General features: G+C 36.1%; 1 protein-coding gene across 4 annotated transcripts in view; it reads left to right on the top strand.

The window, feature by feature from the left end:
- Positions 1-26,109, top strand: part of LOC123650148 (protein only RNase P catalytic subunit) — a 128,322-nt gene that overhangs the window by 23,021 nt on the left and 79,192 nt on the right. For all 4 annotated transcript variants that reach the window (XM_045568695.1, XM_045568676.1, XM_045568668.1 and 1 more), the window contains one exon: positions 11,953-12,060. In XM_045568695.1, the coding sequence (XP_045424651.1) occupies positions 11,953-12,060 (108 nt within the window). The remainder of the gene's footprint in view (positions 1-11,952; positions 12,061-26,109) is intronic.

Raw genomic sequence — 26,109 nt, 5'->3', positions numbered from 1 at the left:
GAGTTACCTCTACTCTTTTTGCCTCAAAGGCTGGAGCAGTGTGCTGAGATAGTTTGTCTCAAGGAATTAATACCGGTCATTTAGTTAGTAGAACCCTCTCTTTTCAGCTGAAAGAAAACTGTTGCCAGTTTAAACTTTCTCTAGCTTCTGTGTTAGTTGTTAGGTTACTGTGACACTTTCTAGACCTGAGGCTTCATTTTTCCCTAGCTACAGTAAGGCAGTCACGTTCGTGTTTCTTATATTTAGGATTTGTTTAGATCCCATGGTTTAAAGAAGGCAAATAAAGTAATTTGGCCATTAAATGCAGAGATGCATTTTTTGTTATTGTTCACATGTGAAGAGCAGTGCTTCAGGCTGGGCGCGGTGGCTCACGCCTGTAATCCTAGCACTCTGGGAGGCCGAGACGGGAGGATCGCCCGAGGTCAGGAGTTCGAGACCAGTCTGAGCAAGAGCGAGACCCCCGTCTCTACTAAAAAGTAGAAAGAAATTATCTGGACAATGAAAAATATATATCGGAAAAATTACCCAGGCGTGGTGGCGTATGCCTGTAGTCCCAGCTACTCGGGAGGCTGAGGCAGTAGGATCGCTTAAGCCCAGGAGTTTGAGGTTGCTGTGAGCTAGGCTGATGCCACGGCACTCTAGTCTGGGCAAAAAGAGCGAGACTGTCTCAAAAAAAAAAAAGAGCAGTGTTTCCAACCAAAATAGCTGGTATTCCCCTGTTTTTCCATGTCCACTGTGACTAAAGCTAATTGTTTGAATACTTCCTTTCCTATCCTTAGAAAATATCTGGTATTTGCAGTACATTGGATATAGTTAACATGTTAAGACTAGTTCCTTTTATGCTGTTAAGCTTTGAGTTTTGCATTATTGTATTCCTCCTACTTCCTCTTAGTTGCTATTCTAGAGTAGGACACTAGCTAAATAAATGAGAAAGAGCTTTTTTTAATTTGGTAAGACTTGTATCAGTCTCAGAATAGAAGTAAACTATCATGAACATGGACCATCATTCCAAAAAATTGAAGATTTTTTTTTCTTTTTTGAGACAGAGTCTCACTCTGTTGCCCGAGCTAGAGTGCCGTGGCGTCAGCCTTGCTCACAGCAACCTCAGACTCTTGGGCTCAGGCAATCCTCCTGCCTCAGCCTCCCGAGTAGCTGGGATTACAGGCATGTGCCACCATGCCCGGCTAATTTTTCTATATATATTTTTAGCTGTCCATATAATTTCTTTCTATGTTTAGTAGAGACGGGGTCTCGCTCTTGCTCAGGCTGGTCTTGAACTCCTGAGCTCAAACCATCTGCCCGCCTTGGCCTCCCAGAGTGCTAGGATTACAGGCGTGAGCCACTGCGCACAGCCCAAAATTGAAGATTTTTAACCTTTTCTAAGTAAAAAGGTAAAAAAGAAGTTTTAGCATGTCTCTGCATATCATTTATTGAGAAAAATCACTTGCTGTTAGTTTTCTCATCTAATGTAAGGAGAAATACACAGAAGAGTCAAGTTCTACTGCCATGTGTGTTGTCAGAGGCATTTTATAATTACGTCAGCCTTTGACAGCAGGTGCTAGAGTCACTTCTGTTCTAGAGCTTGTGTCATGTGTAGTGTGTAAACTGTGCCATTTTAAAATCTCTCTTATATTATTCATTTGTGATTAGGTAATAACAAAATAACAAGTAGCAGTTCTGCTTCATTATTTCTAATAAGAGGTTGCATAAGGTAAGGAATTTAAAGCTTTTGATTAACTGTTTTAGAATTATTTTTACATTTGTCCTGGTTACCATATTGTAGTAACCAGCAAGAGTTGATTTTTTTAAATTTAAACTCAAACATAATTGCATAAGGACTTTATTCTTTCACCTTCCAGATTGCCTAGATGTTAATCCTCAAACATGGAAAGCTCTGTTGTATCCAGTAAGGGCCTTGGCAGTCGTTTCTTCTGCCTAGAAGGCTCTTCTCCATGAGAGCAAAATTTTACTCCCTCACCTCATTCATGTCTCGGTTCAAATGTCATCTCATCAGAGGGGCCTTTCCCTGTTCATTCTCTATATGTAAAATAGAGAGGGACTAGGGAGAATGGTGGTAACATCTTACCCTGCTTAGTTTTTCTTGATGGCATCTACCATAAATTAAATATCTATTTATTTGTTATCTTGCTATTGTTTGTCTCTTCCACTATTGTGTAAACTCCTTGAGGGCAGGGAATTTGTTTACTGTTATGTTCCTAGGAATTAGAACATTGCTTGGCACATTATAGATGTTCAACAAAAATCTGTTGACTGACCAAGTAAATGTGTCATAAAATTGTAGCCTAAGGGTACAGTCTAGCCCATATGTGTTTTTGGTTTGAGCTTCTTTATGTTTTACTTTTTAAAAAAGTTATTTGATGTATTTCAAAATGTCAGATTTTCAACTTTCCTGAAAAATCAAATCTACTAACCCTGGGTCTTTATTTTTTTGTGTGGCAACAACTAGACTGAGCACTGGGCTGCCTGCTTTATAACGGACCTCCATTCTCCAGTTTGTTGCTCTCTACACCTCCCTTTCCTCTCAAATTTTGAACAATGAGTCTTGTGCCATTGCTGTTTATCATTTTGCCTGCTCTGTTATATTTTTCTTAAACTTGGCCCATTTTGCTTATTTGTTTTACCTGCCTGGTGTCTGTAAGCATTTGGGTTAACAACCTCTGTTGAAAGTCATAATATTTACAATTCTTGTGCAGATACACTTTTCAGATTTAAACTTAAATGTATAAAATGAATAAAGATGATAGAACTTGTGACTATTATTAGAGGAGATACACATTGAATTATGAAGCCTATATGTTAAAAAAATGAAAAGCTCCCCTTACACCAGTGAGCACATGAAAAAGATGCTCCAATTTAGTCATTAGACAAATGTGTATCAAAGCTACAGTGAAATGCCACTTCATAGCCATGAGCAGGATGGCTATAATCAAAAAGACAAACAATAACAAGTGTTGGTGAGGATGTGGAGAAATTGGAACCCTCATACATTGCATTTGGGAAAGTAAAATGGTGCAGCCAGTTTAGAAAACAGTCTGACAATTCCTTAAAAAGTTAAAAATAGGGTTACCGTATACCCTGATAAATCCATTTCAAGAGAAAGGAAAACATAGATCCATGTAAAACTTGTACATAACTGTTGAGAGCAGCATTATTCATAATAGCCAAAAAGTAGTCACAATCCATATGTCCATCAACTGATGACTGGATAAATAAGATAAGGTATATCCATACAATGGAATATTATTTGGTAATAAAAAGGAATGAAGTACTGGTTCATGCTACAGCATGGATTAATCTTTAAAGCATTATGCTAAGTGAAAGAAGTCAGTTACAGAAGGCCACATATTTGTATGATTCAGTTTATATGAAATGCCCCAAATAGGCAAATCTGTAGAGACAGAAGTAGATTAGTGGTTGCTTTGTAGTGGGCTGAGGGTTAGGGATTGACTGCCAGTGAGTACAGGGTTTCTTCTAAGAGGGACAAAATGTTCTGAAATTAGATTGTGGTGATGATGCATAAACCTGTGAATTGAGTTATACCTTCAAATGGGTGAATTTTATGGTATATCAATTATATCTCAATAATGCTATTTTTTAAATAAATTTTATTGATAGCCAGGAAACAAATGATTAAAAGATTCATGGATTTTCAAACCCCAGATCATTAGCTAATATGCAATCAAGTACAGCCTTAGAAAGAAATAATTGTTCTTTATTTGAATTTACCCTCCATTAAAACAGCTAAACTTGCATACTTGTAATACCCTATGCCATACTAGGCATGCTGTCTCGGTAGCTCAGCTCTTTCTTTGCCATATCCTCATGGTCTACTCAGTGGCTTTTGAATACAATGATATAAATATGTTTAGTTTGAAAAATGAGCATCTTGGGGACCCACCAGAAGTATTACAGAGAATCTCTGACTTGTAATATACTTAGTAAGTGGAACTTTAGTAATGGGAAAAGAAAAGCAACCCAACATGCTGGATTTTCTGTCTCTAGTAGCAGACGTGTATCAAGATTTTGGATGGGGATTTTTTTATATATCTTCTTGATTGTACAGAGGCTCCTGAGACTCAACTTTCAAATTAACCATCTCAAATATACCCTTTTAGGGCCAGGTGTGGTAGCTCACGCCTGTAATCCTAGCACTCTGGGAGGCTGAGGCGGGTGGATCGCTCAAGGTCAGGAGTTCGAGACCAGCCTGAGCAAGAGAGAGACCCCATCTCCATTAAAAACAGAAAGAAATTAGCTGGACAACTAAAAATATATATAGAAAAAATTAGCCGGGCATTGTGGCGCATGCCTGTAGTCCCAGCTCCTCGGGAGGCTGAGGCAGGAGGGTGCCTTGAACCCAGGAATTTGAGGTGATTGTGAGCTAGGCTGACGCCACAGCAGCACTCTAGCCCAGGCAACAGAGCGAAACTCTGTCTGAAAAAAAAAAAAAGAACAAATATACCCTTTTACATTCTGTGATTTTAAGGGATTTACAATTCCTGTTGACATCATCAAATAATCAGAACTGGAAGGGGATTTTGTAAGTTATCTAGTGTTGCTCTTGATTTTATAGGTATCCATTTTGCCAGGAATATTGAGCTACCTTAATTTGTCGTTACTCTTGAGATGAATATAATGTAGTACTAGGAGCAGCACCAAAATGATAAATTGGAGATGTACTGGGAAATCTTTTCCATGTTAATATTTATATCAGTGAAACTTGAATTTTAGAAATGTAATGCACTTGTTTTGTTTCCCTTGGTCATTCAGATATATAGACTGAAACAAAAAATGGTCATATTGTAGATAGTTTTAATTCTCCTTGATGGCTTTATTTTCCTTTATAAAAAATACTATCCCTATTCCAACCAATATTTAATTAATTTGATATTAATTGGAGCTTTCTAAACATTTTGTAGGAAATATATTTGAGCAGAGAAATTTTAAAATGATGATTCCACCGAACTGGAGTTGGCAGAGATAGAAAAGCTAAGAGGCTGGGTATGGTGGCCTGTCTCTTAAAAAAAAAAAAAAAGATAGGAAAAAAGAAAAAGAAAAGCTAATGAAGTCACGTGAGAAATGAAAGCATGCATATGGATCAATGGTAATTTTAAAGATATTATATATTAATATTAGGTTTTTCTTATTTTTTAAATAAGCTTTATTAAGGTATAATTTACATGTAATAAAATTCACCAGTGTACAATTCAGTGAGTTTTGACAAATGTATACGGTTGTGTAATAACCTCCATAATCAAGGGGAAATTTACATCACCCCAGAAATGTCCCTTATATTCATTGCAGTCCATTGCCTCTCCTAACTCCCTGGAACATTTTTTTTTTTAAGGGACAGGGTCTTGCTCTGTCACCAAGGCTGGAATGCAGTGGTGAGATCATAGCTGGCTGCAGCCTCCAACTTCTTGGCTCAAGCAATCCTCCTGCCTCAGCCTCCGTAGTAGCTGGGACTACAGGCATGTGCTACCATGCCAGCAATATTTTTATTTTTTGTGGAGATGGGGGTCTCAGTCTCACTGTTGCCTAGGCTGGTTTCAAACTCCTGGCCTCAAGCAGTCCTACCGCCTTGGCCTCCCAAAATTCTGGGATTACAGGTGTGAGCCACCACGCCCAGCCCTTGGAACCATTAATCTGCTTTGTCAGTATAGTTTTGCCTTTTTTAGAATTTTATATAAATGGAATCATACAGTATATAACTAGGCTTTTATGCCTTTTAACATAATGCATTTGAGATTCATCCATGTTGTTGTATGTATCAATAGTTCTTTATTATTGCTGAATAGTATTCCATTGTCTGGATATACCACATTTTTTTCCATTCATTCACCAGTTAATGGACGTATGAATCGTTTCCACTTTTTGGCAGTTAAGATAAAACCACTATTAATATTCCTGTTTAAGTCTTTGTGTGGATGTGTGTTTTCATTTCTCTTCTGTAAATACGTAGAAGTGAGAATGCTCAGTTGTATGATAAATGTATAATTAACTTTATAAGAAACCACAAAATTATTTTCCAAAGTGGTTATACTATCCTACATTCCCACCAGCAATGTTTGGAAATTCCAGTTGCTCCACATACTTGTTATAGTCAGTATTTTTAATTTCAGCCATTCTAGTGAGTATATAATGATACCTCGCTGTGGTTTTAAATTTGCATTTCTGTAAAGACTAATGATGTTGAATATCCTTTTATGTGCTTATTGGACCAGAAGGAGTTCTTCATCTTTGTAACATTAACACAATAGTAGTATCTAATCTACAGTTGATACTCAGGTTTTGTCATTTGTCCAATAATGTCCATTATAAAGTTTTCCTTCCCCTAGATCCAATCCAGGACCACACATTGGGTTTAGTTGTTGTGTTTCTTTGGTCTCTTTTAATCTTATTTTTCTTTGTCTTTTTTGGGCCTCAACTTTTCCTAAAAAGTATAGGTCTATTATTCTGTAGAATGTCTCCAAATTTGGGTTTATCTGATATTTCTTTATGTTTATATTCAGGTTATGCATTTTGGCAAGAATATCACAAAATTTATGTTGTGTCTTTCTTAGGGGCATCATATCAAGGGGCTCACTATGTGAATATTAGTGATGACTTTTTGTGTTGCCCAAGAAATTTTTGACTATCCTGAGGTTGCAAAGAATTCTCCTGTTTTCTTCTAGAGTTTTCATAGTTTTGGCTTTTCGATTTAGGTTTGTGATCCATTTAGAAATAAGTTTTGTGTGTGATGTGAAATAGAGATTCAGGTTTTTTTAATCACTTAGTTCAAAAACATTTTCTAATTTCCTTTGTAATTTCTTTTTTGACCCATGGGTTATTGAGAAGTGTTACTCGAAATATTTGGGGTTATACCGTTGTTGGTTTCTTATTTAAGTGTGTGTGTATGTATGTGTTTTATTAGCAAACAGTCGTTTTTTAATATTTTGAGGTGTTTTGAGACTTATTTTATGGCCTACCTTGTGATCTGTCTTGGTAGATGTTCCATGTGCATTTGAAAAGAGTATGTATTCTGCTATTATTGGGGATAGTATCCTATAGATATGTCAGTCAGTCGTGGTTAGTAATGTAGTTTTATCTTCTATATCCTCACTGATTTTTATCTACTTGTTCTATCAGTAATGCAAAGAAGGGTACTGAAATCTCCATCTCTAATTGTAGATTTATCTGTTCTTCCTTTCAATTCTGTCAGCTTTTGCTTCATGCATTTTTGAAGCTCTGTTCTTATTTATGATACAACTTCCTGATGTATTGATCCTGTCATCATTATGAAATGTCCCTTATTTTTTGTAGTACTCCCTGTCTTCCAGTCTATTTTGTCTAACGTTAGTTTTGCTACTCCCAAGTTTCTTAAGCTCACTGTTGTATGATATATGTTTTTCCCCTACTTTTCACTTTCAGCTTTCTGTTATATTAAAGATAAATGCATCTATTATAGTCAGCGTTTTTGATAGGGTTGGATTTAAATATTCTGTTTTGCTGTTTGTATTCTATTTATCCAGTCTGTTTTTTGCTCTTCTGTTTCTCCTTTCATGTCTTTTTTTGGGTTAATCAATTATTATTATTTTTTTTTTTTTTTTAGTTTTTCATTTAATTCTTACATTGGCTTTTATCTATACATTTCTTTTCCTTTTCTCTTTCATTTTCATTTTCTTTTTATTTTTTCTTTTCTGATGGAGTCTCACTGTGTTACCTGGGCTAGAGGGCAGTGGCATCATTATAGCTCACTGTAATCTCAAACTCCTGGGCTCAAGCGATCTTCCCCCATCAGCCTCCCGAGTAACTGGGACTACAGGTGCACACCACCATGCCCAGCTAATTGTTTTTTATATTTTTTTAGAGACAAAGTCTGTCTATGTTGCTCAGGCTGGTCTTGAACTCCTAGGCTCAAGTGATCCTCCCACCTTAGCCTCCTAAAGTGTTAGGATTATAGGCATGAACCACTACACCTGGCCTAGCTGTACTTTTTTTTTTTTTAATTTAGGATATTATGAGGGTACAAACATTTTGGTTACATGTAGTGCGTTTGCCTCATCCAAGCCAGGGCTACAAGCGTGCCCTTCCCCCATACAGTGCGCTCCACTTCATTAGTTGCAGGTTTACCCCCTCAACCTTCCCCACCTGACCGGCACCCAATAACTATTACTACCGTGTGAGCACCTTAGTGTTGACCAGTTGGTACCAATTTGATGGTGAGTACATGTGGTGCATGTTTTTCCATCCTTGTGATATTTCACTTCAAAGGATGGGCTCAATCTCTATCCAGGATAGTATAAGAGGTGCTAGTTCACCATTGTTTTTTGTAGTTGAGTAGTATTCCATGGTAGACATATACCACATTTTATTAATCCACTCATGTATTGATGGGCACTTAGGTTGTTTCCGCATCTTTACAATTGTGAATTGTGCTGCTGTAAATATTCGAGTGCAGATGTCTTTATTATAGAATGTCTTTTTTTCCTTTGGGTAGATGCCTAGTAGAGGGATTGCTGGATCAAATGGTATTCCTATTTTTAGCTCTTTGAAGTATCTCCAAATTACTTTCCACAGGGGTTGTACTAATTTGCAGTCCCACCAGCAGTGTAAGAGTGTTCCAATCTCTCCGTATCCACGCCAGCATTTGTTGTTTTGGGACTTTATGATAAAGGCCATTCTCACTGGAATTAGGTGATATTTCATTGTAATTTTGATTTGCATTTCCCTAATGATTAGAGAATGATTTGGCATTAAAATATGAATCCTTAACTTAATCCAGTCTGCTTAGAGTTTTTCTTGTACCATTTCACATAAAATATAAGAACCTTGGCTGGGCTAGTGGCTCATGCCTTGTAATCCTAGCAATCTGGGAGGCCGAGGCGGGAGGATTGGCACTCTAGCCCAGGCAACAGAGCAAGACTCTTCGTCTCCAAAAGAAAAAACACCTTACAGCAGAATTTCATTTACCACTTCCTGGCCTTTGTGCTATTGTTTTATTGTAGCATAAAACATATGCTACATCTGCATATTTTAAGCCCCATAATATAGTGAATAATATAGTGCTTTATAACTTTTGCTTTAAGTAGTTATATGTCTTTTAAAGAAATTAAAAGAAGAAAAAATATTCTTTGTTTTATAAATACCCACATCTTTACCATTTCTGGTGTTTTTTCCATTTCTTCTAAATGTAGGATTCCATCTGATGTTATTTTCCTTCAGCCTGAAAAAGTTGCTTTAGCATTTTGTTGTTGTTGTAGGCTTGCTGGGGTTATATTCTCTGTTTTCATTTACCTGAAAATGTCTTTATTTCACTTTAATTTTTCTACCTCAATGTTTTAGAAGGATATTTTTACCAGATATAGAATTCTGGATTGTAAAGGAGTGGCTTTTTGATGTCCTCTTACTGTCTTCTGGCTCCCATTGTGTCTGATGTGAACTAAACTGTAATATGTATCATTATTCCCCTAAATATATTGTATTCTTTTTTCTCCCGGCTTTTAAGATTTTTCTCTTTATTTTTGATTTTCAGCGGTTTTACTCAGATGTGCTGAGTTACAGTTTTAGTTATGGTTTTCTTACTATTTATTCTGCTTTGAATTTGCTGTGCTTCTTGAGTAGGTTATATTTTTCACCAAATTTGGGGACATTTTGGCTATTATTTACATACCTTTTTTTAGCCTGTTCTTTCTATCCTTCCTTTCTAGACTCTAATTACACATATGTTAGTCTATTTGATATTGTCCCACAGGTTACTAAGGCTCAATTCATCTTCTTTTCCCATCAGATTGGATAATTTCTGTTACCCTTTTGTGTTCACTGACTCTTCTGCCATGCCCAGTGTGCTGTTAAATCCCTTTTGTAAATATTTTATGTTTCATTTCTGCTTTTTGCTTCTGGAATGTTCATTTTTCTAGTTTACAGTCTCTGGGGAGATTTCCCTTCTTTGCATTCATTATGACTGTATTTTCCTTTAAATTCTTGATTACATTTACAATAGTTACTTTCATGTTTTTGTCTGCTAACTCCGGCATCTGAACCTGTTACTGCCCAACCAAGTCCCTTGCCACTGCCCAGGAGGAGGCCAGTATACTGAGACAGCAAGAGTTGCAGCAGAGAAAGAGTTTAGTATCGCAAGGTCCCAAGTGAGGAGATGGGAGAAATTTCCCAAATCCATCTCCCCAAGAATTTGGGGCTAAGATTTTTAAAGGCAGTTTCGCAAACAAAGGGATAGGAAATTGGATCTGCTGATTGGCTGGGGATGAATTCATAGGGTTGGGAAGCAGAAGTTGTCTTCTTAGGTGAGACAGTTCCTAGGTATAAGGTCACAAAACCTGTTGGGTCAATTGCCACGCATGGCCACCGGTCTGACTGATGTCAGCTGGTCCACCTAAATGCAGAATCTGGAAGGTATCTCAAAGAAGAGTCTTAGGTTTTAGATAGCGATGTTATCTATAGAGATGATTGGGGAAGTCACAAATCTTGCACCTGTCAAGGATACGTGACACCTAAGCAATAAGCAATTACAGCAGTAAACAGTTACAGGAAGGCAAGTTAGGAAACAATGGCTGTTTATCTTTTTAGCTGTGTCTGTACTTCTATAGAAATCAGACTTTTACCACAGTTCTTGCCTTATAGCCTTACATTATTTTAATATAGGTGGTTTCAGACTTTGGATTGGTTTCCATTGATTCCTTTTTTCTTGACTGTGGATCACATTTTTCTATTTCTTCTCATATTTATTGTTTTTTAATTATATGTTGAATATTGTGAATTATATATTGCAGAGGCTCTGAATTCTGTTTTCTTTCTCTGGAGATTATTGATTTTTTGCTTTTAGCAAGCTGTTAAACATGGTTAGACTTAAACTCCAAACTGTCTCCCTTGCAGTGGGCAGCAGCTGAAATCTCTGCTTAGGTCTGTCAGGTCTTTCTGTTGCTTTTTTGCTGGTCTCTTTAGAGTCTCCTCCATGCACGTACAGAACAAGTGTTAGCCAAGTATTTGGGCAGATTTATATGCAAATTTTGTGGTATTTTCCTTTCTAGGATTCCCCCTCTCACTTTCCATCCTCTGGCAGCCCCAGACTCTGTCTTCTGATTCCTCAAACCTGTAAGTCTGCAGCTTTCTGCTTGATTTCCAGCTGCTCCTGCTGGCCATGTTGACTGAAGGGTGGTGCCCTCTGACAAAAAGCCATATATAGGCAAATTTTACCTGGTACAGTTCCCTTCTTTTCTTTCCATTATTTTCCCAAATATAGTGGTATAAAAAAAACAAACATGTATTACTATTATTATTGTTGTTATCTCTCATGGTTCTAGGGGTTAACTAGACTCAGTTGGATGGTTCTTGCTTAGTCTCCTATTGTTATAACCAAATGGGGGCTAGGGTCATCTTGAAGTCTTCCTTCCTCTCATCAGTCTAGTAGTTGATGCTGGCTGTTGGCTGGGACTCAGTTGGGCTGTCAAGTGGAACACCTATATGTGACCTCTACATGGGCTTTCTCAGGATGGCTGGGTTGCAAGAGCAAGCATCCTGAGACTGAGAACTAGACTGGTAGGCTAATATGTCTGAGGCTTACTTCTCCTTGGTTTACAGAATAGGACTTAGAGATTTTGACATTTCATTCTCTTGATGACTATCATGTGCACCAATTTAGCAGTGTAGATAGGCTGGCTACAGATCAAATGAAATTATATGTGAAAGTATTTTGTGAGGTGTAAAGTGTTATGAGATTGTAAAGTGTATCAGATCATTGTATGCAGTTATATCCATTATGCTGGCTTTTTCAGATTTCATTTTGAGAGAGAGAGAGAGAGAGAGAGAGAGTGTATGTGTGTGTGTTTAAGGGATGAATAGTTTGAACTATCAAAACAATAATAAAAGTTATTGCAGTGTGTTTATAATAAAGTCCTTACTAAGTTCTTAATGTTTTATCTGACTTCTCTTTTTTAGGAACTTAAGAGATTTAAGAACTTTGTAAAATCCTGTCCTCCTTTTGATATTGTCATCGATGGCCTCAATGTTGCCAAAATGTTTCCTAAAGCTCGCGAATCTCAAGTTGTAAGTATAAGTTTTATCTTGTTACTCCACATCTCTAGAAATGTTTACTATACCCATTTGTGATTTTCCTTGGGGCTTTTAGCTCCCACTGTTTCCTTCCTCTAAAACTAAGCTCCTAAAAGTGCCACAGTGACCAGCTGCTCAATCTAAGGTTCACTGTTTTCATCTCTGGCAAGTAAATGGCTTTTAAAGCCTGGGAGTAAAAAATTAAAAGAGTGAGAAATTAAAAGAAAGACCAAGTAATAAAGGGCCAGATCTGCCCTTTTTATATAATTTTTAGCTAACCTTCTAGACCTCTACTCTTTCTTTGAGGTTACTCTATCATTTCTCTGTGGACCATATTCCTGTATTTGAAAATTATCAATATACATTATTAAGAAATATTAATCACTCATTACTCACATTTGTTTTTGCCAAACATAGTGTGTTCATAAATTAACCTAAGCTGTTCTTTTTTCATAAGGTAATCATGTGTTTTATCAACTTATAAATGCCCTAATAGTTTCTAATAAGAATGTCATGATTTTTCATAGCAGCAATGAGCATTTTAATCCATATTTTATAGATTAGAAAATTGAGGCTAATTTTGTACAGTAAATCCTTAGAAAACAGTCATATATTCAAAATTAGATTGTAAAGAGCTCCTGCATTTCAGGCTTGTGCCTCTTATCTTTGGCAATCTATGGCCATTCATCTGTATTTGAACTGTGTTATTTCTTTTTTTTTTTTTTTTTTTTTTTTGAGACAGAGTCTCACTTTGTTGCCCAGGCTAGAGTGAGTGCCGTGGCATCAGCCTAGCTCACAGCAACCTCAAACTCCTGGGCTTAAGCGATCCTACTGCCTCAGCCTCCCGAGTAGCTGGGACTACAGGCATGTGCTACCATGCCCGGCTAATTTTTTCTATATATACTTCTAGTTGTCCATATAATTTATTTCTATTTTTAGTAGAGATGGGGTCTCGCTCAGGCTGGTCTCGAACTCCTGAGCTCAAGCGATCCACCCGCCTCGGCCTCCCAGAGTGCTAGGATTACAGGCGTGAGCCACCGCGCCCGGCCTGAACTGTGTTATTTCTTATTGCTGCCAACATAGAGGCTTTTTCCTCAGAGATGTTAGTAGCCCAGTTTGGCCATTTATATTCAGAAGAGCTTACAAATACTAACAAAGGACAAATTTGATTTACAGGAACTTCTTTATATTCCTTTCTTTTATTTTTGTGTCTACATTCTTATGGTCAAGTATGTACATTTTTAATCCTTTATTTAAAAAAAAAAATCACAAAAGGAAATTGAAAATATTTTTGACTCTTATGTACCTGAGGAGCCTTTGAGGCAGTATGATGACAGAATCAGACCAGAAAAGGAAGAAAGAAATTTTTGTCATTTATGTGCGGTAGAGCTCAAGATCAGAAGGGCTCATTCTGAAAAGTTCCCCCTCTAATCTGTGAGAAATAAAAAGTTTCATATTCATTTACCTTTAGTTTGACTTTCAGCTTCACACAAAGCACTAAAAATTAGCTTGCCAGAGATATATACCCCAAATTGGACTAGATTTTGAGGGGAAAGTAAGATGTTGAAGATGATGTAGTGGACAAGTCCCCAGCATCCTCAAGAGAAAAATGTGTACACTTTGAAAGATTCTAGCACATTTTGGCAAGCAGAGAGGCAAAGAACAAAAGATCAGTCATGAAATCATAAGCATATGCTACTACTTTTTGGTTTTACTCATAAAAAAGTTTAATGTTAGCAACAATTTATGTGACAACCATTTGTTGTTACTCAGCTTTTTAGAGCACTGTTATCTTGTGGCAGTGCACTGGTATTAAAGTTGGGAAACCTCTGCTCAGAGACTCAGCTTAGGGACACTATCTGAATAAGGAAGGAGGAAAAAACTTCCTTTCAAAGCTAGAGATTTATAAAAAATAAAGGCATATCATATTTCCTGTAGACCCATCTCTTTTTATTTTTCGGATAAATCTGCCCACAAGTTCTTTTGTGGCTTATTCTCATTCTTCACTTTAACATTTGCTGGGTTGTCAGAAGTATCTTCCCATTTTTTCTGTTCATCCTGTAGATGGCATTTTAGTTTAGAAATTGAGAATGGGGATTCAGGAGCCAGATACTTTCGGTTCCAGTCCTGGCTCTGTCACTCGTGAGATTGCATGGCTTGAGCAAGTTACTTAACCTCTCTTTGCCTAGTTTCTCAATCTGTAAAATGGGGATATAATAATATTAATACCTGTATTATAAAGATGTTGTAAAGAATGAGTTAATATATGTAAGCACTTGGCACATAGTACTTCAAAGGTATAACTATTATTGTGATTACTATTCAAAAGAACTTCCCAAATGAAAACATAATTTTTGCTTTCAACAGACCTTTATATGACTCTAAAATTTTTCCCTGTCATGTCATCCGTGACAGTGGAGTTAAAGAAAATACAAATCTCTGCCTTAATATTAAACTTAGGCTAGGTCAGGTACTCAAATGATAATAGATTGAGAATTGAAGCCAAAATACAAAAAAATCATCAAAAATACAAAATCAAAAATACAAAAAAAAATTTTAAATATGAAGATTTTAAGAAATTTTATTTTCTTCTGATTATAAAAGTAATGTGTGTTCAATGTAGAAAATTTGGAAATCACAGGGAAAAAAATCATATATGTTCTTACCATTCAGCAATAATTTTTATTTCCTTCTAGTATTTTTTAATTTTTTTACGTAGTTGAACTCCAACTATGTAATTATACATCTACATTTTAATTTACAGTTGTTGAGAAAACTGTCAATAAAAATGAAATTATAAAGGAGTAGAAGAAAACATATGTACTATTTTTATATTTGAGATGGGAAAGATTTTTAAAGCATACATAAAATCCAAGAGCCCTAAAGTAAAGAATAGAGAAATTTGCTAGACAGTAAAAAAAAAAACTATATACACTGTTAAAAGACAACAACAAACTGTAAAAAATGTTTACAACATATGTAACAAAGGGATAATTTCTTATAAGCCTATAAGGAAAAGAGGAACCATGCAGTGGAAAAATGGTTTAACATCATTCATAATTATAGATATACAAATTAAAATACTCATCTTTCAGGCTGGCAGACGTTTAAAAGTTGGTAGTATTCAGTGTTTAGGATGGTTTGGAGAGATAGGGAAGCAGGTATTTAGTGCAATGTTTTTGGTGGATGATTTGACTGTAACTTTCAATATCTAAAATATTGAAATTCTACTTGTAGAAACTGACCTATTCACACTAGTACATAAAGTTGTATATCCAAGTATGTTAATTATTGCATGGTTGGTAAGCAGAAAAAATCTAAACAACCTAAATATTTATCAATCTAAGGGCTGGTACGTATTGACCAATGCTGTGTGTAGAAACTTAAAAAAAAAAAAAAGGGCCTGATACATATTGAAACATCAATTTAAATGAATAAGGCAGATTTATATATTCTGATATGGAACAATAGCCAGAATATAAGTGTACAAAGCAAATTAAAAAACAACATGCTTAGTATTGCTCTACTTGTATTAAAAACAAAAGATTACCCATATAGAGATAAATGTTTGTTAGAGAAGTTTGAATGTCTGTGCCCAGAAAATTTCTAGAAGCTTACACACACACACACAAACACAAACTTAAGAGCGGTTACTTTTGGGAGTGGGGATAGAGTACTTAATAGGAGAATGAGAGAATTTCTATTTTTCATTTTTATTTTTTGAATTTTCTTTTACAGTATGTATTCATTTAAAATCTTTAAAAAGATCATGAAAAGAAAAAAGTTAAAAGGCATTCTTGATTACATATTTTAAAGTAACTGTAGGATACTCTGTGTCTTGTGGATATACCACAATTTTTAAATCATTTCCGTATTGTTGGACATGTGAGGTTGTTTTCCATTTTTCACTATGATAAGTAGTACTTGGAAGAAGATCTTTTTGCATATTTTATATGGTTTCTTTGGAATATATTCCCAGAAATGGAACTGTTGAGTCAAAGGAGATATATATATTTTAAAGATCTCACTATATGTTGCCAAATTGCTTTCTAAAATAATTGTAGCAATTTATACTACCACCAACAGTGTATAAAAGTGCCCCAATATAACACATTTCTTCAAGCTTGCTTATTACATGATTGTTTCAACTAGTTACATCTGTGCCATGAGTCTGCTCAGTAAAAAAGGCCTGGACAGGTTTTTTTCTGCCCGTTTTTAAGGTCAAACAGATTTTTAAAATTTGGGAACAAAGTTTAATGAAATGGTTCCAGAAAGGAAATTCTTCACTCTTTTTTTGGTCTTTATCTCTTTCTCTTCCTCAATACAATTTCCTATAAGTATATATAAAGGGAAGATTAGGAATTCTAGTTCTGTGAGTCTTGAATTTTTTCCATCTTTCTATGAAAAGGTTTCCAGATTTTTTCTATGGAATAATATACATATCATTTATGCTCTTCCTATGAACTCTCTGCATAATGTTACAAATTTTTCTTGGTCCTTTCCCTTAGTGGTTTATTATATATTCAGTATTATTCTCTGTAAGCTCATTAATGAGAAAAGAACCTTTTTACATTCATTTTTTAGGGAGTAGCACCATGATCACACACCTTGATCTCAGCTTAAGGGTGTTAGAGATTAAAGACCTAAAAAAAGCAAGTTTGAGTTTTAAATTTATTTTATTTTCTCAATTTTCAGATGCATCTTTTTTACATTTTAATTTTTCTGTAGTCTGAGTATATCTTATAATTGATGTTAATAGAAACTTGCCATCCACCATGCAGAGATTTATTGGCAGATATCATTGCCTGGATATGTGCAAATTTAGCTACACACAGCATATGTTGATTCATCTATTTGTCACCTCAGTTGAGATAGTTGTATTGATAGCTCCATGCACTGTTTAATTTTAACCTAAATCTTGACTTTAAATATTTGTCAAAGGTTTTCTGACAATGTATTAAAAGGCAGTGGAAATTGACATGTCTCAGATTAAGATACAGAATTTTAAAGCTAGAAGAGGTTGTTAGACTGATTTTTCATTTTGAAAAGCTATTACTGAGGCTGCAAACTTGTCTGCCAAAAACTTCCCATAGACGTTGAAGCAAAATTGACTAACTTCCAGAATGGCAAAATTCAATTAAAGAAAAAGCAATAATCAAATGCAAAATACAAGTAAAATCCCAGTACTTTTTAGTCTGTCACTTGCATGCTGTTGGTCCTAAAAGTGCTACAAAAGTGAAGATGAAGAGTGCAGGTTCGAAGGAGAGTGGTGTGTAACACGTCACCCTGAGGATGTACAGAACTGCTATGGCCAAAAGTGATTCAGAAGAGCCTTTATAATCCTTTATTGCCCCTCATTAAAAAAAAAGAAGAAGAGCCATTAACTCAAATATGAAAGTTTATACTTAAATGTTAATTGTGATTCCAAAAAAAGGTTATGGTATAGAACTGTATGGGTTAAAGTATGAGTTTGTTGGTTACTGAAATAGTATACTTGTTTGTTTTTTGCTTAAAAGTTATTTATTCTTAAATCTGTGGTTCATGTTACAGTTTTGAGTATCTTAATAATGAGGAGGTATGATTATAAGACATACTGAATGGAAGTGGAGACCACAAAGTCCCTGATTGGGTTTCACTTTTGGCATAATTTGGGGTCTTGACCAAGTCATGTCTCAATTCTTTTTTTTTTTTTTTTATTAGAAATAGGGTCTTGCTCTGTTACCCTGGTTAGAACTCCTGGGCTCAAGTGATCCTCTCACCTCAGCCTCCTGAGTAGCTGGGACTACATGCACAAGCCACCATATCTGGCTAATTTTTAATTTTTTTTTAAGAGATGGGGTCTCACTATGTTGTCCAGCCTGGTCTTAAACTCCTGGCTTCAAGTGATCTTCCTGTCTTGGCCTCCCAAAGTGCTGGGATTACAGGCATGAGCTGCTGCACCCGGCCCATGTCTCAATTCTTTATTGTTTGCATTTTTCTCCTTTGCTTTATTGAGAAATATAATATTTATATACCATAATATTCATTCTTTTAAAGTGTACAATTCAGTGGTTTTTAGTGTATTCCCAAAGTTTTGCAACGATTACCACTATCTAATTCCAGAACATTTTCATTTCCTCCAAAGAAACCCCATACCTATTAGCAGTAACTCCTAATTCCTTTCTCCCGTTAGTCCTTGGCAACCACTAACCTTTCTGTTTTTATGGATTTGCCTATTCCAAACATTTCATACTTTCACATAGCATAAAGTTTCAAAGTCCTCCCATGTTGTAGCATGAATCAGGGCTTCATTCCTTTTGATTTCCAAATGATATTCCATTGTTTATGCATTCAGTAGTTGGTGGATATTTGAATTATTTCCACTTTTTGGCTATTGTGAATAATACTCTTGTGAACATTTGCGTGCCAGTTTTTGTGTGGACATATGTTTTCATTTCTCTTTAGTGTATACCTAGAAGAGGAATTACTGGGTCATGTGGTAATGCTAATCTTTTGAACTGCTAAACTGTCTTCCAAAGCAGCTGCACTATTTTTCATTTCCATCAGCAGTGTATAAGGGTTCCAGTTTCTCTACATTCTCACTAACACTTACCTGTCTTTTTCATTATAGCCATCCTAGTGGGTGGGTGTGAAGTGGTATCTTGTAGTTTTGATTTGCATTTCCCAATGAGACGTGGTGTTAGGTATCTTTTAATATGCTTCTTGGCCATTTGTATATCTCTTTGAAGAAATATCTATTCAAGTTCTTTGCCCATCTTTTAATTGGGTTTTCTTTTTATTCTTGAGTAGTAACTCCTTTACATATATACCAAATACTAGACCTTTATCAGATATATGATTTACAAATATTTTCTTGGGCTTTTTTTTTCAATTTCTTGATGATATCCTTTGAAGCATAGAAGTTTTTAATTTTGATGAAGTCCAATTTATTTTTTCTCTTGTCACCTGTGCTTTTGGTGTCGTATCTAAGAAATCATTGCCTAATATAAGGTCATGAAGATTAATGCCTATATTTCTTTTAAGAGTTTCATAGTTTTAGTTCCTGCATTTACAGTGTCTGCATTCTTAGGGAAACAGTCCAGTGTTGAGTAGATGATAAACCAACATAATTTAGAACATAATGTGACTAGAGGGGACTAGTCTTGAGCCTTTCTAATCAATTTGTTTAGCCTTCTGGGCAGAATATTTATTATCTTGTTATATCTTGTAGATGTTTTTCAAGTGTAAAGTGTATCCTGCTTTAAAAAAAAAATTTGTTTTTCCAAATTTTCAGAAGAAGAAAAATTCTAGTTTTTTGGTTTGTTTTTTTTTTTTTTTTAAGAAGAGGCAAGGGTTCTGAGTGACTAGCAGATTAATTATGTAACCTATATTTTGAGAAGGACAGTTATAACAACTTGGCAGGGCATTATGATATTAATTCAGTTACTATTTCTTGAGTACCCATTTCATGCCAGATACTGTTTTAAGCTTTGAGCATATGACCATGGGCTAATAACCGGAATGCTGGAAACAAGTTTAGGTTAATGGTTATGTTATCTAATCAAGAATGCATATTGTGTATCCTATTGTCTACTAACAATGATTCTTGTGTACATGCATGACTCTTAAAAATTTGCTTGAAATATCAAAATGGAGAATAGTATTTACCCAAAATGCATAAAATAAGCATTTTTTAAAATAAGTATTGCAAAATGGTTTAGTAACTTTCATTTCTCCAGAATATGTTGTAATTAAAAAGAAACTATGACCAAATTTTAAGAAGTGTTAGCTGTGACCCTTTTATAGCACTTGAGTCAACCTTTATGTAGTGCTTGAATTAACATTTCTTTGTCTTTTTTTTTTTTTTTTTTTTTTTTTTGAGACAGAGTCTCACTCTGTTGCCAGGGCTAGAGTGCCGTGGCATGAGCCTAGCTCACAGCAACCCCAAACTCCTGGGCTCAAGCGATCCTCCTGCCTCAGCCTCTTGGGTAGCTGGGACTACCAGCATGTGCCACCATGCCCGGCTAATTTTTCTATATATTTTTAGTTGTCCAGCTAATTTCTTTCTATTTTTAGTAGAGACGGGGTCTTGCTCTTGCTCAGGCTGGTCTCAAACTCCTGAGCTCAAAGGATCCACCCGCCTCGGCCTCCCAGAGTGCTAGGATTACAGGCGTGAGCCATCACACCTGGCCCATCTTTTCGCCTTTACCTGCTGCAAGATATTTTTAGATTTTCTTGGATTGGATTTCTTTCTATATAAATTTAACTTTTTGCAGCAGTTTTATATTCATGGACTTCTTTTTATGAAGAGCCATCCCCCAACAACTTATTACTCAGACTCTTAAAAATACTTTGGAGGAAAAGTATTACATAGATAAGGGGAGGTAGAAATTAAATTATATTCATTTTTTTTAAAGCTGGAGTGAGTGGGTAATTGACCATCCATCAAATTGATCAAGCCAAAAACCAAGGAATCCAGCCTCAATTACTCTTTTTCAGTAGCCCTATATCCATTTGATTGACAAGTTTTATTGGTTATAACCCCAAATATATCCCATAATCTAGTTACTTCTTTTCATCTCCATTAACATCATCTCTCATCAAAACTCCTAGGTGGGCTCTTTGCTTTTTCACCCTTGCCTCAACAACTTCCCATTAACTTAAAATAAAATACAAATTCCTTAGCAAGGATTATAGTACCTTTCATCGTCTGCTCTTCTCTTTTCAAACTCATCTATGGTTTTTTTGCTGTCTTACACTGCTTTATAGGCACAATAGAATTTTATTGCCCCTCAAACATACCAAACTTGTTCTTGCCTCAAGGTCTTTGTACTTGCTGTTCCTTCAGCCTTTAATGTTCTTCTGTCTTCAAATGGCTGGATCATTATTGCACCTCAGAGATCTTTCTTGATTCTTCTAAAGTAACCTCACTGTACTTAGCTACTTTTGCCTATATTTTCAGTTACATGCACCTTATTTACTTCTGTGGTGGGTTAATGGCTGCAGATTCTTTGCTTTTCCTCTCGTTAGGAGATGGAGTCTATTTCCCCATCTCTTGAATCTGAGCCTACCTTATGACTTACTCTTACCAGTATAATGTGGCTGAATGACATTGTGGGACTTTCAAGGAAGGACTCAAGAAGCCATACAGCTTATGCCATCACTCTCTGGGAACTACGACCTTGTGAACAAGCCCAGGTTAGTTTCCTTGAGAATGAGATGTGACATGGAGAGAGACAGAGATAGAGACAGAGACAGACACTGAGACTAGCCATCCCAGCTGAGGCCCCAGACTTGTGAATAAGGTCATCTAGGACCAGACAGCCTCCAGGCAACCTGCCAATTGATTGTGAGCACATGAATGAGCCCAGCCAGTACCATGTGGTACAGAACCATCCAGCTGAGCCCAACCTGAATTGCCAACCCAAAATATTGTGAGAAATAGTTATTGTAGTCCAAGTTTTGGAGTGGCTTATTACACAGGGATAGATAACTTGGGTTCAGCATAGCACTTACTATCTGCAATTACTTATACCTTTCTTTGTTTGCTTTATCAGTCTCTCCCATTAGAATGTAAGTGTATTGAGATTGTAGACCTTGTGCATCTTGCTCACTGTTGCATCCTCAGCACTAAGAAAAGGGCTTTGCACGAGTGCTCAGTAAGCACCAGTGCTTAGTGAATTAATGAAAGAATGGATGGGTATACAGTAAACTTTGTAACCTTTTAGAGGTAACATCTGCTTTTCAAGCTTGACTATGAAAGACTCTTTGAGTTTTACTCTTGGCAACTTACTTCACTTGCTGACTTTGTGACCTAACACAAGTAGTTAGGTTAAGTAAGTAAGTACTTAGTTAAGTAACTAAGTTACTTAACCTCTTGGTGTCTTAAGTGAAGATTAAGTTCTTAAAAAGCACTTATGGTAGTGCCTGGCACATAGTCCAATAAATTTAAAAGGGAAAAAACAAAGAAACAAAACCTTGTGAGTGCACTTATCATCCATGGCTGTAACTTTTGTAGAAATAAAAGCATGGTAATTTCTTAGGATGTGTATAGTCTCCTAATTTAAATAACTGACAGTCTTTACTCTTTCAGTTTTATCAGTTTGGGGTCTTCATTCTTTTTGAGCTGGTGCTGAGAATCTAAACTTTAGTCACCAAGTAAATGGTGATTACTCTGTAAAGGAACTAAGTAACAAATATATGGGCAGTATAGAGAAAATAAAGATTAGTCAGGCTAGGCTAGGCTATGCTGCAGTAGTAAATAATCCAAAATTTCAGTGACTTAAAATAACATTATTTCTTGTTCATGCTTCAGGCCTATTGAGGGTCATCTTTCATCATCATCCTTATTCCATGATCCAGTATAACTCTGAAATATTGCCAGTCATGTGACAAGGGAAAAGGGAAGCTGATGAAGTATGCACTGGCCTGTAAAGCTTCTGCTCTCTGATATGATACCCATCGTTTCTGCTCATATTTTATTAGCAGCTAATACAAGTTACATAGGCACACCTGAGTTCAACAGGACAGGGAAGACAATCCTACTATGTGCCTGAAAGGAGAAAGAGAATTAGTCATTTTGAACAATCCTAATGACTGCCACACTGATGTTGCTGATGTCATGCTTGTTATGATTGTCAAGTGTAGCCCAAGAACTAGAAATGAGTTTTAACATGGCAATGCTAATCATCTTTGCCTGATTCTTTTCTTCAGTATTACGTTCCTTCACTGTACATATATGTGGAAAGAGCTGATGCTTTTGTTGATCGTTTTTCCTAGGATGATGAGGGAGGGAATTCTAAAAGTCTCCATGACTCATACTTTACACTGATTTTTACAACTTTCATTTTAAGAAATTAGTTTTTCTTTTCAGAAAATCGTCATTAATAATTAGTGATTGCCTTGAGGGGACTGGGACAGCATACTAACTTTTCACTTAGAAAACAGAAGGATATAAAGGAGAAAGCTTGTTATGCTGTGTTTTCTCAGTCATTCTCTCCCCTCCCCCACACCTGCACATGATTCAATCCTAATGCTTTTGTTCCTTGTACCTTTTGCTGCTTGCCTTTTGAATTTTCAGTGTTCATAAGCTCCTCTAATAGAGGGTATATAGGAGGAAAAAAGCACATCATTTTAGTTAATCTTGCTAGCTGTTCAAAACTCTGTTCCCTATTTCTATAGATAACTGAGAATTGGTTAAAATGGCTTCAGCAGAATGAAAATTTATAATGTAATTTAAAAGAATTATGGCCAGACATCAGCACTGAATGCTTTCGTTCTTACAGCATGCTTGGGGCATTGAATAGAAAGTAGTTTGGTGGAAACACTGTAGAATTTGTTTTGATTGCCATCTCTTAGTTGGTTTTACTACAGGGAGAGAAAAATGGAGGCAGGGGTATTAGCTATTAAAGGTCATTTGGCAGAGAGTTTACTCAGCAGTGAGTTCTAATTTTTTTTTCTGCCACTCAAGTTATTTGATTTCTTTCTATTGATTTATATAACCTCTTGTAAAAGTTTCAATACCATAAAGCACCTAAAATACAATAAACTATGCTCAGTGTTTTTGTATGTATATAATCCTGGGCGTATTTTTTTTGCCCAAACTATAGAAATGTTATGGAGTTTGTCACCAACTGTGTTTGAAATTATGTTTCAATAATGTTAAAGTAGCAAGGAAACTTATAAATACCTTATGTTGTTTACAATAGCAAATGTTAAATATTGAAGTAGAATTTTTATTATACCTCCTTAACTTTTAAATACTGTTTTCCACATAATTGTCCTTTTAAGGACTAGCTTTAGAGGTAGACTGTCTTGTTCCTTGTGTCCCAAAACTTGGGTGTAATGCTGCTGCTATTGCCTCTGAGAAACATACTGCTCTCGTGTTAGCTCTGAGAAGCTGTTTAGTTTTTTTTGTCTATGATTTTTTTTAATAGAGACGAGGCCTCGCTATGTTGCCCAGGCAGGACTCAAACTCCCTAGCTTAAGTGATCCTCCCGCCTCAGCTTCCCAGGTAGCTGAGACTACAGGTGCATACCACCGCTGAGTAATTTTTTTTCTGTGTTGAAATCTAGAATCGAAAAAAATCTGTCATTTTTCCCAGTTTACTTTCATCTGAAGTTTTGTTCCTTACTAATGATTGGAAATGATAGGTGATTGGAAATAACTTCTAAACATTTTCTTAATTTTGGTCAGCTCATTAACAGTTTTTTTCCAATAGACTTTTAAAAAAGGTGGTTCTTACCGTGTTTTTAAGGCTAGCAGTTATACAAACAATTATTAACCCTAAGTATTTCTGGATTAAATTCTAATCCAGACAGTTTACTGGATTCACCCAAGACCAGGTTAATTTTTACTCACATTTTCTGATTTCAATACTAGTGTCATTCATGCTGTCTCCTACCAAGAAGCTCCAGTTTGTAAATAGTTATGTGCTCAGAATATCTAAAAATGGCAATGGGTTCTTCATTGGCCCATATTGCATTGCTAAACTGTTTACCAATTAAATTCTATAAACTTGTATTATTAATAGGGGCTAAGTACTGAGATAGATGCAGGAGAAACAAATATTAAATAGAAATAGCCCCTCTCCTGGAACTCCCAGCTGGTTTTAGTGTTAATATGTTTACCTTTGAGTGACTTTATAATTATCTGACTTAAACATCTTTGTTTAAAACCAAAAAACCATTATTGTTTTTTGTTGTACCTCAAAAGTTGGCCTGATGAGATTGAAAAACAAATGATTGCCTTTAAGTGCATTTATCATCATGATCATTGATATTTATTGAACAGTTACTGTGTATACTTTACTTATCTCATTTAATCCTGAAGAAAGACATTATTATCCCCATTTTGCAGATTAAGAAATTGAGACTCAGAGTGGTTAAGTAAGTTGCCAAAGTTGTCACAACCAGTAAGGGACAGAGCCAGGATTTATGCCCAGGTAGTCTAACTGCATGGCTAGTGGCCTAATCATTACCCAGACTGCTTCTGGTGTTTTTTTTTTTTTTATTGTTGTTGTTTTTGAGACAGAGTCTCACTCTGTTGCCTGGGCTAGAGTGCTGTGGCGTCAGTAACCTCAAACTCCTGGGCTCAAGCAATCCTGCTGTCTCAGCCTCCCAAGTAGCTGGGACTACAGGCATGCACCACCATGCCCGGCTAACTTTTTTTTTCTATATATTTTTAGTTGTCCAGCTAGTTTCTTTCTATTTTTTAGTAGAGACAGGGTCTCGCTCTTGCTCAGGCTGGTCTCGAACTCCTGACCTGGAGTGATCCTCCCACCTCGGCCTCCCAGAGTGCTAAGATTACAGGCGTGAGCCACCGCGCCCAGCCTGCTTCTGTTTTTTTAAAAAGTGAAATACTTCTTTATTTTGAATTGTGAAGTATAAATATTATAAGTTTATCGATATCCAAAGTATACTTTTTGTCAAATAGTGTTTTCCTAACTGATAACATATATGAATTTAAGTTTCTTTGGTTTAAATCAAATATATCCAATATCAGACATGTGATTTAGTATCAAAAGCTTTGAATAATATCCTAACAATACATTATCCTCTGGGATGAGGCTGCATATGAGATTAAGTCACATGCAGAATGCAGTTGACAGTTTAGTTTAACCTGCTTATTGGTTTACTTGGAGAGCTCATTCTAGTCAGCTACTTTTATTTTTTTATTTTTTATTTTATTTTATTTTATTTTTGAGACAGAGTCTCACTTTGTTGCCCGGGCTAGAGTGAGTGCCCTGGCGTCAGCCTAGCTCACAGCAACCTCAAACTCCTGGGCTTAAGCGATCCTACTGCCTCAGCCTCCTGAGTAGCTGGGACTATAGGCATGCGCCACCATGCCCGGCTAATTTTTTGCTATATATATTTTTAGTTGGCCAGATAATTTATTTCTATTTTAAGTAGAGACGGGGTCTCACTCAGGCTGGTCTTGAACTCCTGACCTCGAGCGATCCACCCGCCTTGGCCTCCTAGAGGGCTAGGATTACAGGCATGAGCCACCGCGCCTGGCCTACTTTTAGGCACATCTCATCTGAGCTAAGGATACTCTTACTTTGGT

The sequence above is a fragment of the Lemur catta genome, chromosome 1 (genome assembly GCF_020740605.2).
Source record: "Lemur catta isolate mLemCat1 chromosome 1, mLemCat1.pri, whole genome shotgun sequence".
Lineage (NCBI taxonomy): Eukaryota > Metazoa > Chordata > Mammalia > Primates > Lemuridae > Lemur > Lemur catta.
This window is presented reverse-complemented; position numbering and strand designations above follow the sequence as displayed.